The sequence below is a fragment of the Gavia stellata genome, chromosome 16 (genome assembly GCF_030936135.1).
Source record: "Gavia stellata isolate bGavSte3 chromosome 16, bGavSte3.hap2, whole genome shotgun sequence".
Classification (NCBI taxonomy): Eukaryota; Metazoa; Chordata; class Aves; order Gaviiformes; family Gaviidae; genus Gavia; species Gavia stellata.
Window position 1 is genome coordinate 2,272,139 of NC_082609.1, and position 15,883 is coordinate 2,288,021.

Genomic DNA, 15,883 nt, shown 5'->3' on the forward strand with positions numbered 1-15,883 from the left:
GGGTTTTGGGGTGCTTTTGTGTGCGGCTGCGGTACCGATGCAGCACAATGTCCAGCGAGCACCCACAGCCAGCGTCCAGCCAGAGTGACCTTCTCTGGTCACCGCCTCGCTGGAGACCCCCAACCTGTCCCTTCCCACCGGGGGAAGGAATGAGAGGAGGAAAAGGGATTACTTGGAGGAGAATGAGCCACCGCAAACAAAAAAAGACAACCTGCAGCAAGCACTTGCCTTGGCCACCCCGTGCATGGCCTCATCAAACCACCTCCTCCACGAGACGAATTCAAGAGCGTTGCACGAACGCAGTCTGTGCCTTATCACGTACAGGTATGGGCTGCCCTTACCAACGTAGCGTTTATATCCCGAGGAACTATTTCCAGCAGAAGGAAAACACGACATGGCGTACGGAGTGTTTCTCTTGGCAGGAGGCGCAGGAAGCCGGGGTGGCCGTGTATACATAGCTGTGGTAGGAGCAGCGCTGGCAGCAAGCAGCGCCTCGCCCCGAGCTGCCGTAGGGATGTAAAGCACCCATCAGGCACGTTGGGTTGGCTATGGTGCCTGAGCCACGGCATCTCTTTCCACTGACCCTCGGACACCAACAGCCAGATGCCATCAACCCTGCTTGTGCTGAGCGCTACCTCACTCTATAGAGTCTCAAGCATGTTCTTGGGTGCCACCATTTATTGCGATAGGAGAAAAGAGAAGTTTAACTGGTTTTTGGATGCCTGGCTCTTGTCCCCCACACACAGTGCAGCATAGAGAGCATGAAAGGAATGCTTTTCCTTTTATGTTTAAGGGAAAGATGCTGAAGGACAGGTTGCTTGGATTTAATCTGAGAATTCCTCAAAGAGCCAGAAATAGGGAGAGCTTTTTTCCTTCCTTCTTCTACAAGGACTTATTCAATTTCTAGCAAGTCCTCCTGTTCCATGCCTGCTTACTAGCAAACCTCTTTTCCCCTGTATCAGCTGAAGGTATCTCGTTTAGCTACAGCATGATGTCCAGACACAGCTGGCGGAGCAATGAGCACGATCAGCAAAGTAATGAAGTTAAATGCTTTTCACAGGACATATGGTTTCCAATTTCAGGAAACATACAGGGAAGCACTAGAAGAAGCAAATTGAAGATTTCAACAGAAATACAAGTATTCTCTGGCTTCCCCACGCAGAGCTAATGCATGCTCTGGGTCACGAATATGAAGATAGGCTTTGCCTGCTCATTGCAGTTGTGCCGCTGACTCTTGCTGGAGTAGCTGAACTGAGGCACTTCTATCCCTCAGGATTTTTAGTCAAACCTGTAAGAGGACAGAAGACTCAAAAATGAAAAATTTTTATCAAGCTAATCGTTGCTGAAATAAGTGTTCCCATAAGTAGGAAAACATGTGGCCAACCAGGAATTTTTGAAGGGTTTAAAAATCAGTCTCAGTCCCTATCTCTTTTGGAAAGAGTTTACCATATTTTGAAACCACTTTTTGTAGAGTCAACAAAAAGCAGAAATCTCTTCAGATTTTTAAAATACGTCAAGGTGAGCACGCCATTTCAGCTGCCTGCTTAACAGGAACAACGTTGGGATCCAAAGCTGGGAAGAGTTTAACTCACAGATTTAAACCTAAGCCCGTCTCTTGGCAAGAAGTCCCCTGTGCTCGCCGCCTCAGCTGCTCTCGGTACCAGCCGCCCTCAGCCACGCTCTTCAGGGCTGTGTTTTGCAGAGCGGCAGGAGTTAACTGCCCTTTGCACTCAGAGAATATGCTGTACGAGATGCAATTTCTTAAGAGTTTTGGGAACTCGCATTTGTATTCTGATACGCTTTGGTAAAATACATCCAACCTTACTTTCCTAAAGTTTGACCATTTTGCTGCCTCAAGTTCTTAAGGAAAAAAAAAAAAGGATTTTTTTTAAAATATTTTGCAAAATACCCTCTTTGTCCTTCCAGGCTTTTTAAAACACAAGTCTTTAGCTCTAGAAACCAGAGGTTTTAGACACAGCTTTAGAGAACATCAGCCTTCATGTCCTGATCCAAAGCATTTAAAGTTCATCCACGGTGTTTTAAACTACACCCTTAAAAGGCCAGAAGTACGAACAAAATAAATAATTTCATTTTCCAGACTATCAGACAGAGATTAAAACTGAAGATTGCTAATCTGAGAGGCCAACGTTGGCTCCCACAGCCTCCACGGCAGCACCTACACCCGTGGCCCAATTTGGAAGTGCTTTGCGCGATGGCAGCTTTGGTGTATCTGAGAAACCTTCCCTGGGAGCAGGCCCACCAGCACAGAGCTAGACACACCTCCGAAATTACACCTCCCAGCCCCAAATCCATCCCGAAGCCCACTTGTGCAGATCTGCAGGGATAGGACCAGCCAGAGCAGGGATCGCCTGCAAGATGTTTATTTTGCTAAGCCCAGGGGAGCCAGTCCTGCTCTCGGTTATAAACACGCGCTGTGTCAGACTTAAACAGAGCTGAAGGTCATTAACGGCTTGGCTCAGCCGAAAGCAGTTTTCCGTTTGATGTACTTCAGATCCACTCTCTTCCTAAAACCAGAATACGATCAGTCAGTGTCAGCTAGACGTTTGCTGCCAAAATGCTGAATTAGGGATGCGAGCATTGCTATTTGTGCACCAGGAGGTCCGAGCATCCCTTAGCCGTGGGGTCACCTCGAAGGGGTACCTCTTGTGAGCAGGCTTGGTTACTTGTGTCCATCTTCCAGTGGCGGCACGACAAGCGCGAGCGCTCCGGCTCCTCACCGATATTTGACTTCTCTCTCCCTCGCTCCGAGTTTGGGTAATGGAGCCCAGCTGCGCTCCGCAGAGAGCCCGCCAGCGCTTCGCCAGCTGTCTGCAATATATGGCTAAAAGCTGCGTCCCTGGCATCAGTCCCTCAGCTGCCTACCACGCAAGAGAAGGCGGCGAGAATACCTTTCTGCAGAACTGGGATAACGTTTGCATGTCGCTACTATCGTTATTAGCAGACCATCAGACCATCTGCCGCAATAGCTGCACCCAAAGGAAGGTCGGCTTAGAGCAAACCCATCACGGCTCCTGCAAGGCTGAGCAGCGGTTTGAGACCCGTCCCCACCGTGCCTGCTGTCCGACGCGCCCAGACAGCCTGGTGATGGACTCCCTGGCTCCTCCAACGGGCGCCTGGCACCTCTGGCTGCCCAGGGCTCAACGGGACTAGCCCAGACCTGGCAGCAAGAGAAAGGGATAGGATATGGGCAAGGATTTTTTTTTAAAGCAAAGGTGCAATTTCTGCCTTTTCTTCTGACCCAAGGGGCACAGTTGGACTTCGATGACCCGATTCTGACCTCTCCTGGCAGAAAGCTTTTTGTGGGTGAAATTTTACTGCCTTCATTGCTGCAAGTCTTCTTTCATGCAAATGTGACACGCAGTTAAGCCTGAAGACATATCCTAGCATATCCTGACACCAAGACATATCCTAGCATAGCCCAACACCCTCAAGACTGAAATTCAACCTCTGCACGGAAGACAACTGCAATACAGAGATCCCTTCCTCTCCTGTCCCCCAGCTTTCCAACTGCAAAGACAGTGCTTTGTCTCTGATCAACTGGTTCAAAAGTCACAGAAATGGAAATCTTATTATTACCTGAAAGAGGAGCTATATGGGACGGACGGCATGGTTTTCATCTGAATGCAAATAACAGATTTACACTGTGGCCGGCGTCCGCAGGGGTGGGATCGATTCTCCAGCTCGCTACCTCGAAGGGAGTCCCATGGCGAACCCTTATGTCAAAGGCTGCCCCCAAAACTGGGGGAAAAGGATAAATTTTAAAAGCCACACACATTTTAACACATATTTCCCTACAAGCACAGTTCAATGTCCTGTTGAGATGCTGGTTTTACAGTCTAAGCAGACTTCAATCTAACTTTAAAAAGCTCTAGTAAGTACGATCCCACTATTTAGCTCAGCTCAGAAGATTAACAGATAAGAAAAAAGGGCGGGTGTAGTTTACTGAAGCTGGATGAACGGAGTGTGTGGGTTATTTTTATGAGACAGATTTCAAATATTCTGCCAAGTTCCTCTTTCAGCATATACCACGGTCTGAAGAAAAACTTTAGCTATCACGTCCTTCTCACTACGCTCCTTTCAGAGTCATCAGCTCAACACCAAATTCGTTTTTCAGATCTCTCTAAGTAAGAGACCAAACCCTTAAAATCAGATGGTCTTTTAGTTAAAAGGCCTCAGATAATGTTCACGTGAAACATGACTCAAGCTGGAGCCTGGCCGAGCCCCAGCCCGCCCGCGTCCCAGGACGGTCTGTACCCTGAGAAGGCACGGCTGTTAGTGCACAGCAGGTGAGATCTCAGGACAGGGGCTCAAAACAAGCCCCACGGCCTTGTGCCGGGTCTTGGACATGCTGAAAAACACCCGTGGGTCCTGTCCAGGCGGCCAGAGATGCAGCCCTTGCCAGCATTGCTAAGGTTTGCTCGGCTTCGTGGACTCAGACCTGGCAGTCAGACTCATTTTAAAGCGGTTATTTCTGTATTACGTTCTGCAATTTCTGCTGAACCCCCTGCAAGCAAAAGCGTCACGTGAAAGTCTCCACCGCTCTCTATTTAATTGCCGTTATGGCAGGGAGCAGGGTGAGGTCAGCCCCACCATCTCCCATCAGTGCGAATTTCCAACCACAGAACCCCATTTCCACAGGTAAAACACACATACCTTTACATACTGCAGCCTGGCTTTGTTTTCCAGGAGTAATTCCATAAACACATGACTCCAGGAGTTGGGGCTTGACCGAAAGCAGCCGCTGCCCTCGCCCCGGGCACTGCAGAGCTGCGGGGGCTGGTGCCAGGCTGCGGCTCTCCCCGCCGGGAGCACCGGATCAGGAGTGACAGCACCAGAGAGGTAAAAGTTGAAGGTTTCCTACTAGCTTTGAATGCTGTGTCACTTCTGACAGTGTTACAGCAGCCTTGACAAGAGTCATCCGAAACGTATTTGCATCGACGGGGAAGTTTCTAAACCATTTGTAAATGATCATTGGGAATTTCTTAACTTCCAGGAGGAAGACATCCACCCCTTTCTGAAGGAGTGCTCTCACGAGAAGCAGCTCTGTGATGTAAAATGAGGTCTTATTAAAAAAAAAAAAAGTGGTTTTAGGGTAAGCTAGGAAAATATTCCAGCTCTGTATTTGCATATGCACATGTTCTGCACTATATATTATACAGCACAAGGACAGCATACATCTAACCCAGGGACACTCTCTCACAATTAGAGACAAGGAAGCTACACAGACCCTTCTTAAAGAGCAAACACTCTTCCACCTCGGCGTGGTCATGCTGGTGGCCACCGGGCAAGGGTCTGATGGCCGCTGGCCGCTCAGCGAACAGCTTCGCCCCCCGGGAGAAGCCCCAGCCCTCATGCGACTTAAAGAGCTCAAGAGGGACTTGAGCTGCAATGCCTTGACTCTACCCCTTAAGCTACCTGGCTCCCCAGCGGTCTCTTAAAAATCCACAGCGATGGAAAAAAGTTACCCGAGAGAGGCAAGAATGATTAAAATGTGTTTCCATTTATCTCGCCTGCTCCAGTGCAAAGGGCATGTTTTTAATACCGGGGTGCAAGGGGGTGTTTAACAAGCAGACAGAGGAGGGCTTTGTACAAGTGGATCGGTTTTATTAACACTTTCATAAGAAAAGCAAGATAGCTGGGGATCGCAGGCTCTGCTGAACTGGAGCGCACAGCATATACTGGCTGTGCTTTCAAAACACCTTCGGGCAAAGCTCTGCAGACAAAGCCCTTCTGCGCAGGCAACATAAATACATTTGGACGTGAGAGTAACTACTGCGTTGCAGTAACACAATAAACCCTGTTAAGGCTCAGGCTTGGCCTGAGTATCTCCAGCTCTCGCAGTCTTCAGACAACATCAGTCACAGTTTCACCTGTGACCAGAACTAATATTCGTGGTAAGTAATTTTAGAAGAAATTAGAGTAGGTGAAGAAGCCTAAGAATAAAAGAATTTCTATGTATCCTATATGTAGTATTTAGCTTTCATCCACACAGGAAAACCTAATGACCATTAACAGAAAATAAACACCAGTGAAACCTCAAAGTAATTTTGCAATACTTTGGATAACAAAGGTAGAAGAGCCTCGAAATGTCCTCCTCTCTCCGGCGGCAGCAGCCGTGCCCTCCTGCCAGAAGGCCGTCTAGCCATTGCTACGCTCAACGACAGTCTAAACCCTAGGAGGGATTTTCTCTCTGCTTCCCAGTGTTCAGGGTCACCGTTCCAGCCCAGGAGCAGACAGCTACGGCGCAGGAGAGCACTGCTCCATGCCGGCATCAGGCTGATGCTCCTGCCAGGGCTCAGCTTCAAGCTGCCCTGCCGTGCACGGGCTGCTGCGTGTGTTGGATCAACCTCCCCACCGATGGAAAATAATGTCCACTACAGAGACAAAAACAACCCCAAAACCCATCACAAGTATCCACCCCGGTTTCCTGCCTGCTCCCCCTCTGCTTAGGGAAGATGCCGCTGTTCCTATTTCAGGGCCACCTGACCAAGCCACTGTTCAATGCTACCATTAAATCACTTTTCTCACCATCTGGTGTCTGGCTTAAAGAACAAACCCAGTGAGCCTAACGCTAACAGGCAATGTCCTGATTTCATCCTTTTCAGCTTACTGCCTCTCTCCTCTACTCCCAGGCGGGGGAATTGTTGCATTTTCAGGTGTTATCATATCACACTTTCAGATTTTCTTTCCATAACCACTACCAGCAGCTAATCGAGAGGAAAAAGGATCGCTGGCAACAAGCTAAGCTTCAGACTACAGAAATATTACATGCTTAAAACCAAAAGATGCCTACTTCCATCGGCGTGGCTTATCCGAATGTCTCTTTCTGTAAAAGCCAGGGTAAGGTACACAAGAAAACACAACAAAAGCAATAGGATATTTTTTTTTTTCTTCTTCCCCATTTGGAACGCCCCAACCCTTTGCTTTTACTCATTAATAAAGGAGATAAACTCAGCTCGACTCAAAAACGTGTCTCAGGCTTTCCTGCTAACAAACAAGCCCTGGCAGTGCCCGTGGGACATCCCAGCCCTCCGCAGCAGGAACCTGCTGTCCCAGGGGATAGGAGGCAGCTGCTCCAGCCCGGCCGTCCTGGGCTCTGCTCTCCACACACCCTGGCTGCCATTTACCAACCCATCCTGCCAAAGAGAGTTTCGGGAGCCGCTCCCTGCCCTCACCCCATCCCCTTCACCCGCCGTGCTGGCAGCCGGTCCGCCCTGTGCCACTTGGCTGGCTGCAAGGAGTCTGGGGTACCACAGCGAGCATCCCTCCCGCACCCAGCATCCCCCCCACCCTGCACCCAGCATCCCCCCCACCCTGCACCCAGCCACTCGGCAGGGCTCCCTCCGCAGACTCTCACAGAATCACTAAGGTTGGAAAAGACCTGTAAGATCACCAAGTCCAACCACCACCCCAACCCCACCATGCCCACTAAACCATGTCCCACAGTGCCACGGCCACACGGTCCTTGAACCCCTCCAGGGATGGTGACTCCACCACCTCCCTGGGCAGCCTCTGCCACTGCTTCACCACTCTCTCAAGAAAGACTTTTTTCCTAATATCCAGCCTGAACCTCCCCTGGTGCAACCTGAGGCCATTTCCTCTTGTCCTGTCACTTGTCACTTGGGAAAAGAGACCAACACTGCAAAGGAGCAATTCATTCCTCTTAAGTGAGCAACAAGGAAAACCAAAATGGGATAAGTTATTTTTCCCGACAGGTAAGAACAGAAACACTCAACTACACACGTGCTTCCAAACACACACTCAGTAATTCTGAGTACACAAACAGGCAGTTTCCTTACCTGTGTAAACAGAGACATCACTGAAACTGATGTTATCAAGTAAAATAACATGGTATATATCCACGTTAGCTCCTTATTCAACAGCGTTTCTGTTTTGTCCTCAATCAACCCACACTGCCACTATTTCAGCAGAGCTCCTATTCACCTTCGATGAGAACAAACTATTCAAGCTACCAGGACAGAAGACAACACCACCACCATTTTGAAGTTTCCATTCACCTTTTTTTCCCTTTATCCTAAGATTGTTTTTTCCTCTTTCATATACCAGGATTATTGAAGCTCACTTAATAAAGACGCTGATTTACACAAAAGATATATAGAGGATTTCACATAAAAGGTTACAGCTGCAACAGTTCGACAAGTTACAGCGGTACTGAGAAAATTCCATAGCTTTCAAATGATTCAATATTATATCACAGGAAAAAAATAAACACAAGTGCACACCAACTTGTGTTTAACCTCTTCACCCCGTAAATTAGATCAGCAGGTTTTGGCGGTGTGCAAACCCCTGATATTTGAGCGTGAAACGCTGCCTAAGCATCCGCAGTCCCAGGCTGACGCCACTTACAGCGGCCGTCAGGATTCAGCATGTTTCTGCTATTAAATCAGTCCTCAAACAACACGCTGGGAGTTCCCATGTGACGGGAACCCGGGCTCGTGCCAGGGCATTATCTCATCCTTTGTTTTCCCAAAAGTACGAGGCAGACATCTTCCCCCCCTTCTGCCCCCAGAGCACCGGTGGAGCTGGGGATCCCAGCAAGAGCTTTCCCAGGAGCAGCCATGGCCCATCCCGCCATGCCGACGGGGAGGAAGGAAGGTCGGTCACCTTGGGAAAGGAAATTCCACCTCTCCAGTGAGGAGGCTTTAGCCCCCGGTTCACAGAAATAAGTATGGTCTGTGCCATGCTTTTGCAAAGACGTAGATGGAAATTTCCTGCACAACAGCAACCCACTGAGAACCTAAAGCAATACTTGGAGCCAATTAATCAGGTGAGGAGTCGTTCATCCTTAATAAAAAAAAGTAATGATAACCTACTGAGACCAAAAGAATACATATGAGAATATTTACAACATTTTTAAAAGCTGTTAAAATCAGTGCTAAGGGACAAGTTAGCGTCAAACCACCCTCCCTGCTCCACTGCGGGACACCACTGCTGTCCCCAGGTGCCCAGAGCCAGGACACCAGAGGCTCACACTCACACCTGAAGCCCACAAGTGACTTTTACGTTTTTTTTTAATTTTTTTTTAATTAGAACCAAGTATGATCAGCAGTATAGTAGACTGATATTATTACAAAGTGGCTATTTCTGAGGTCAGGGCAGGTACAAAAAGCTCACGGGGATGAAGCTGCAGAGCCCACGCTGCCTGGAGGACACGTGCAACGGGAGGCAGCAGGTTTTCAGCCAGGCACCCGAAAGCCGGGTCACCCGTGCTCTGCCTCTTCAGCCAGTGTAAAGCTAGTCCTGCAACCATACCGACCTGAGCCCATCCGACAACAGTACTCTTAACAAAGCAACGGTCTCTTCTCCCCAGTGACAAGCGACAGGACAAGAGGAGATGGCCTCAAGTTGCACCAGGGGAGGTTCAGGCTGGATATGAGGAAAAATGTCTTTCCTGAGAGAGCGGTGAAGCACTGGCAGAGGCTGCCCAGGGAGGTGGTGGAGTCACCATCCCTGGAGGTGTTCAAGGAACGTGTGGCCGTGGCACTGCAGGACATGGTTTAGTGGGCATGGTGGGGTTGGGGTGGTGGTTGGACTTGATGGTCTTACAGGTCTTTTCCAACCTCTGTGATTCTGTGGGTAGTGGGTATGCCACATATAGCGCTGTGTGGGGTCTGCTTGATCATCTCAGAGAGCTCACCACCAGCTAACTCAGACCCAGATTAATTCTGTCAAGTTAAAAATTGACATAAAATTTGCCCCCCAACTTCATATTTTCAAGAAAGTGTTCATTTGATGTAACACAAAAAGACAGATGAGTTCACGTCTTAAAAAAAAAAAAAAAAAAAATCAAAAAATCACCAAAACAAAGAAAGTCTTTGAGTTGGTGTCAAGCACAAAATAACACGTTAGAGAGAAAAAACTTACGTGACGAGCAGAAACAACCTCCTCATCCTTTCTGTGCAACTCCCCGCACTACGGAAAGACCAGCTCTTCTCCACTCTCAGAGCTCACCCCCCATCGGGCGGTCGGGCTTGGAAAGCCGCTGCTCAGGGGGTGAGAGAGGACCAAGGGGAGCGGGAGCACCAACCCGCCGTCCCCATCCCTCCCGCCGAGAAGGGCACGGGTGCCGCTCTGCCAGCTGGGTGGCACTGGGATGCCATTCCCACAGGAACAGGGCTGACGACCGCCTGCGGGAAGTGCCTCTCCCTCTCTGGGCGGCCGGAGGAAACCCAGCCTTTCAACCCAGCCTTTCACCCCACGTAGCTTATTTTAGCCAAGTGTCCAGGTTTGGGAGGACTTGCATCCTATTCCAGCTCTGGCTACGCGCTGCCTATTTAATTTCTGCTGCAATTATTCTCACACCCAGACACTCAGTCTACTGTCAATTGGCGCAGACGGGGCTCTACCTCACGGCCCAAAGCCCACGTTTACAGCCCCCCAGGGCCAGAACGCTGCCAATTCTGGCAGTATGGGAACGGTCAAGAAAACAAACATCCTCTCCTTTTATTAGCACCACATGGCGATATTTTGACTAGCGAGCTCACACTACAAGAAGCCAAAGACAGTGGGATTTCCAGAAACTGATGGATTGGCGCTCCCGCTCTCCCCCTCTGCCAGGGAGGGACAGTGCCCACAGCAACACCGGCACCGGGCAAACAGCCGGTGGCAAAGCAAGACCAGAGATCCCAACATGTCAGCAGCGATGTCACGTCCGCGTGATGGGAATCCTGACATTACGCAATGGCACTGCCGGCTGGCAAGCACCGAGCTGCCCCGCAGCATCCCCGTGGGTCCCATCACCCACGACCAGGTCTGACAGACACACAGCCCTTCATTATTTAAGACGCAAGTTTGAATGTCACTGAATTTCTGTCCTCCTCTATAGACCCTTGCTGTTAAGGACAGACATATATAGTGTAACTAACTGATAGCCAAAGTCTGCTTTATAAAACAAAAAAGATTATTTCACGAAGGTGACTCACTAGCATCCTGTTCAGCATCGTTTCTGCAAATTGTGAACAAGCAGCTCTCTCGACTTCCAGCTTCTTCAGCTGTGAGGGCAGCTATTCCCTGCAGTCATGGCATTAATCAAAGTTTTAATATGGAAGATGGACTAAATTCTTGGTCTCTGAGTAGGGGTTTTTCCACAAAGCTCAACTGACAAACCACAACAGATTTAGAAAGAGAGGAAAGCTCACAGCTGGTCCATACCTCCAAGCTCCCTTGCGCAAGAGATAACTGCAAACCTCACTGCCTTCAAGACAAAGATTGCATCTAAATAAACGAAAAAGTAATGGTGGGGTACATGCTTTCCTAGAAATCGCACAAATTTAGTCATTCTGCTTATGCACACGTGTTTTGGGCCAGGGGCCCCTAGCAGGAATTACTGTAGTCGCAAGTCAAAAGACTTTCAAGACACCTTTGCCCAGGCCGATGTAAAAGTTGATAAAGTAAAACCTGGAGAAAGGAAAGACATGTGCTCCACATTACTGGAAAGGCCACTTGGGGTAAAACTCTCAAAATCCTTTTCAAGGACAACCCCAAACCTATTTTTGTGATTCGAGGGCAGAATTCCAGCAGATTTTTTTCCCCCCTGCGTTTCAAAGCAGATTGCTTTTTTCCAGATGCAAGGAAGTGCACCTAAAGGTTGCACATTTTGAGCCAAGCTATTACTTTACAATGAGTCTTTTCTTTCTCACAGTCTAATAAGTTCTTTTGCTACAGGGGCTGAATGAATACAGCATAGGACAGCCCTGGGTCATATGGCATCACTCCATAGGGGACTCCAGCCATGACCGGGATCTCCGCTCCCGGGGGACGGGATGCCTGCTGCAAGGGCCTGCGCTCTTGGATCCTGCTGATCCCCCTTAGCGTCATGCAAGTCAGAGGACATGTGCAATAACGCAGGGGTTAGGACAGCTGCTGGCACGTGTCCCGAGCAGTCAGCGGGAACCACGCTGAAGCCTGAACCACGCTCAAGGCACAGTTGGTTTGGGGAGGGAGAAGAGTCAACCAGTGCATCTTGGGTGCAACCACAGCAAGAGGACTCCGATGCGTGCACGGTACCTCCTTCACCTCCTCTCTGGGAAACCCAAAAAGCCATTAAGCAAGACGAGGTGGGGATACAGCCACTGAAAAAGCGAGCAAGAGCAGGAAGCCACTGTCTGTACCCACGCATTCTTGTTCGAACACCTCTCTCGGTGCCTTGCCGCAAACACATCTGCTTTACCCACTGAGCACTCCCCAGATTTACACATTTTCAGTGTAGGTCTGGATTCAGGAAAATCCATCTCTACCCCCTCATTATACTCTATGTAACTGTCTAATTTTTAAAAAGATCCATATGTAACATATATTAATAGTCAGATTCAAATCCAATCTCCATTAAACCTCAGAAATGTTGTATCTGGCAGTGGGACTGCTGCACATTTGTTCCTCATTTAATATTATTCATAGGGTTTTGGGCCCATCAAAGTCTGTTAAGAAAAAATATCTGTCAAAAAAGATTGCCGTAATTGATTAATGAAGCAAACACGGCCAGAGCTCAAAGCCCAAGCACACAGATCACCCTGCTCTGTCAGTCAGTGCAGGAAAGACAAGCAGACCCACGAGTCGCTCGTGTGAGATGCCGGGGCGGGTTTGCCGGTGCTGCCGTTCTGCAGTGCCAGCAGCCGCGAGCCCCTCTGCCCGCTGTCCCCGGGCAGGAATGCAAAATATCTGCAAATTCCACATGGCTGCGATGGCCAACAGGTTCACAGGCGTGACTGTACAGGTCTTCCTTCGGGGGGTTTGGAGAATCTCACCCCCCGTCCTCATCATTTGGCGCAGTCTCTGCTGCCAGTGCTCTTTCCCCACTCCTCGCTGAAGGGAAACGAGGCCAACACCACTCCTCGTAGCATCATCCTGCCCTCTTCCACCCTTGCAGGTCTTGTGTTCCTTCTGGACCGAGCAGAGGGAGGGCTGGGGGGGGACCTTGGGACCCTTGTCAGGACACTCGAAGAGCCACCTCTAGGAAGGAGCAGCAGAGCTAAGCCAACAGCATCTGCATGCGGGCACTTTGCAAGCTCTGGAGAAAAAGCTCTCACGAAACAGCCCATAACACAAACCACCTTTGCAGAGAAGGAAACCATATGAGCAAAATCTGAACACTCAGGATCAGCACAAGAGTGCTCCCCTGTTGCTGTGGCAATTGAAGGATTCTTATTTTTGTCAGCCTAAACTCACATACTTTTGTTTTCTGAAGCTTGCAGGCGGCTCTAGTGCCTCTGCCACTGCTCGGGGAGGGGCCGGCCAACCTGCAGCAGTGAGAATCACAGAATCACTACAGTTGGAAAAAACCTGTAAGACCATCAAGTGCAACCACCACCCCAACCCCACCATGCCCACTAAACCATGTCCCGCAGTGCCACGGCCACATGGTCCTTGAACCCCTCCAGGGATGGTGACTCCACCACCTCCCTGGGCAGCCTCTGCCACTGCTTCACCACTCTCTCAGGAAAGACATTTTTCCTCATATCCAGCCTGAACCTCCCCTGGTGCAACTTGAGGCCATTTTGAGAAGTCTCAGCAGGCTTCAGTCCTGCTGTCCATTACCTCGTGTGCCCTGGGAAAGCTTGCAGCACGTGCATCAGCTCAGCACCCATCCGAGGAGGGGCAAGACATGCTCCATCCCCTCCTCCTGATCACCTCCTCATTCCCCAGATACCTCTACAGCATGCACGGTGGGCCAGCACATCCAAAAACGCAACGGTCAGGTAACTCGGAGGCAGAAAGGGAGGAGCGAGACACCGTTCCTCTTCCCTTTGAGGAGCCACAGGAGAACAAGAGTCACCTCTGACCTTGCTAACGAGCTATTAGCCAAGAGACGGGTAGGAAAGATGGAGATCTGTTCAGCTCCATCCGCCTCCCACCGTAGCAGGCTGCTGCTGAAGATGGCGCTGCCCTCACCCCAGCTCCGGGAGACCACGGGTGGGAAGGCAGGGCAGGCTGCAGGCAGAGTGCTGGCAGGAGGGTCTAGGGAAAAGAGCTGAAGACAGAGGGAAGAGACAAGCTGCAAAACAGAGAGAAGGAAGAGAAAGAAGACCAAAAAAAGAGAAGAGACCATTACAAAAAAAAAAAAAAAAATCATCCAACACCACGTGAAGTGAATCACCGCCATGGGATTAGGAGGGTGCGGTGGATTTTGGAAGCAGCCGAGACGGAGGCACGTCGGCCAAGGCAGGTGCAAACAGACACCGGGCATGCTGCGCTCCAGAAAGGGCAGGTGTGGGGCAGCGCCCTTAGGAAGGCTCCCAATAGCTCCATCAAAAACAACGCTGATCACGAGCTTGGTCACTGGCCCCGAGGGGGGTATGGTTCTGGCCCCCCCGCGGCGCTGCCCTGCCTCCCCGTGCCACTGGCAAGCTGATTCAACAAAGTCTGACTTGGGCGGAGGGCAATTACGGAGCTGGGTTTAAGCCAGATCAGTTCAGGGACCTGGTTCACCACAGGAGCCTGGGCTTTACCAGCCCAAGGAAAGCGCAGCACGACCTGCATGGAGAAGTCCAACAAATGTGACGTTTTAAAACCACACGTAGAAACTCCTTAACCTCTGGAAGGACTGCAGGCAGAGCAGAGGGCTTTCCAGATTCCAGACATGGATCTCCTCTCCCCAGAAAAGCAAGCTGGAAGACCAGCCTGCGTGCAGGGCTGCTGCTGCCCTACCTGCGGTTCCGGCTCTATGTTGATCCGGTACGCTTGAGCCTTGCCATCTTCCAGAACGGGGGGTGACCAGGTCTTCCCTTCGGCTCTGCAATGGGAAATCAAGTAAGCTCAACTTAAATTGCATTTCAAAAAAAACCAAAACCAAAAAACCCCAAACAACCAGACCTTTTAAAAAAAAAAAACAACAAACCCCAAGCATACATCATATAGTATAGGCCTGCCAGAGAATGAATATATGTATGTGTTTGTCTAAAATTATCCTCAGAAATAGTACAGTGGTAAACAGAGAAGATGCCAGTTCCATGCTGTTAAAACCATGAAGCTCAAGACCATTCTTGAACTACAGGCTCCAACTCTGTGTGGAGTTTAAGATACAAACTTACTTTGGTTAAAAAAAAATTAAAATTAAAAAAAAAAAATTATTAGAAAGGCTTGTGGTGGTTCTTGTTTTGCATACTCCTGGCTTTGCCCCTTTATTCTGGCCCTGAATCCCAAAATGTATTCTGATTATGTGTGTGTGTATATATACGCATTCTCTGGCAGGCCTATATACTAGACGACAGCAGGAATTATATAAACGCCTTTGAGGCAGAAGGCTTACGTGACCCTGTATGAATCATCTCGACCCTTTCAACAGGTGCCAGATAGAAAAAACCCTAAAAAAACAGTTTCCATTCACGAATGCATCTCCAGTCCTGCCAAGCCGGAGCAGGACACTGCCACTGTCCAAAGATTTTCCATGTGCCTGATCCGTTTTCCCCCCGAGGCGTCTGGGGGCAGGGCTGGGGTGCTGGGGGCATGCGGGAGCCGCAGGGGCCTGGGCAAGGTCCAGCGGGCACATTCACGAGCTTTTCTGGGTGCTAAGAGGTTGAGTTGGGAGATGGAAACTGCAAGAAGTACAAGATAAAATTTTCGAACGCGAACTCTTGTGTTTATCCTCACAATCTGCGTATGCACCACTTCATAAAAATGGGAGGTCTCGTTCTGATCGGCACCGATCACTCGCTGCAGCCAAGCATCCTTCGTCTCGTCGGACTCTGGCCCCTGCCACATACCACGTTCGGCTTTGGTTTAATTATCTGCAGAGTCCAAGTTTGAAAAATAAGGAGTGTGGTTTTAACCCAGGAATCCTTGAGGTGAATTTTTACCTTTGGTATTTTGCATCTAAGCCAGTCAGCATACAAACCTACCTTCACGA

At 49.6% G+C, this 15,883-nt stretch overlaps 1 protein-coding gene across 1 annotated transcript in view; it reads right to left on the reverse strand.

Moving 5' to 3' along the window:
• PDLIM4 (PDZ and LIM domain 4) overlaps nt 1–15,883 on the reverse strand; it is a 55,138-nt gene that overhangs the window by 12,599 nt on the left and 26,656 nt on the right. Inside the window, exon 3 of the mRNA XM_059825256.1 lies at nt 14,686–14,770. Coding sequence (XP_059681239.1) covers nt 14,686–14,770 — 85 coding nt within the window. The remainder of the gene's footprint in view (nt 1–14,685; nt 14,771–15,883) is intronic.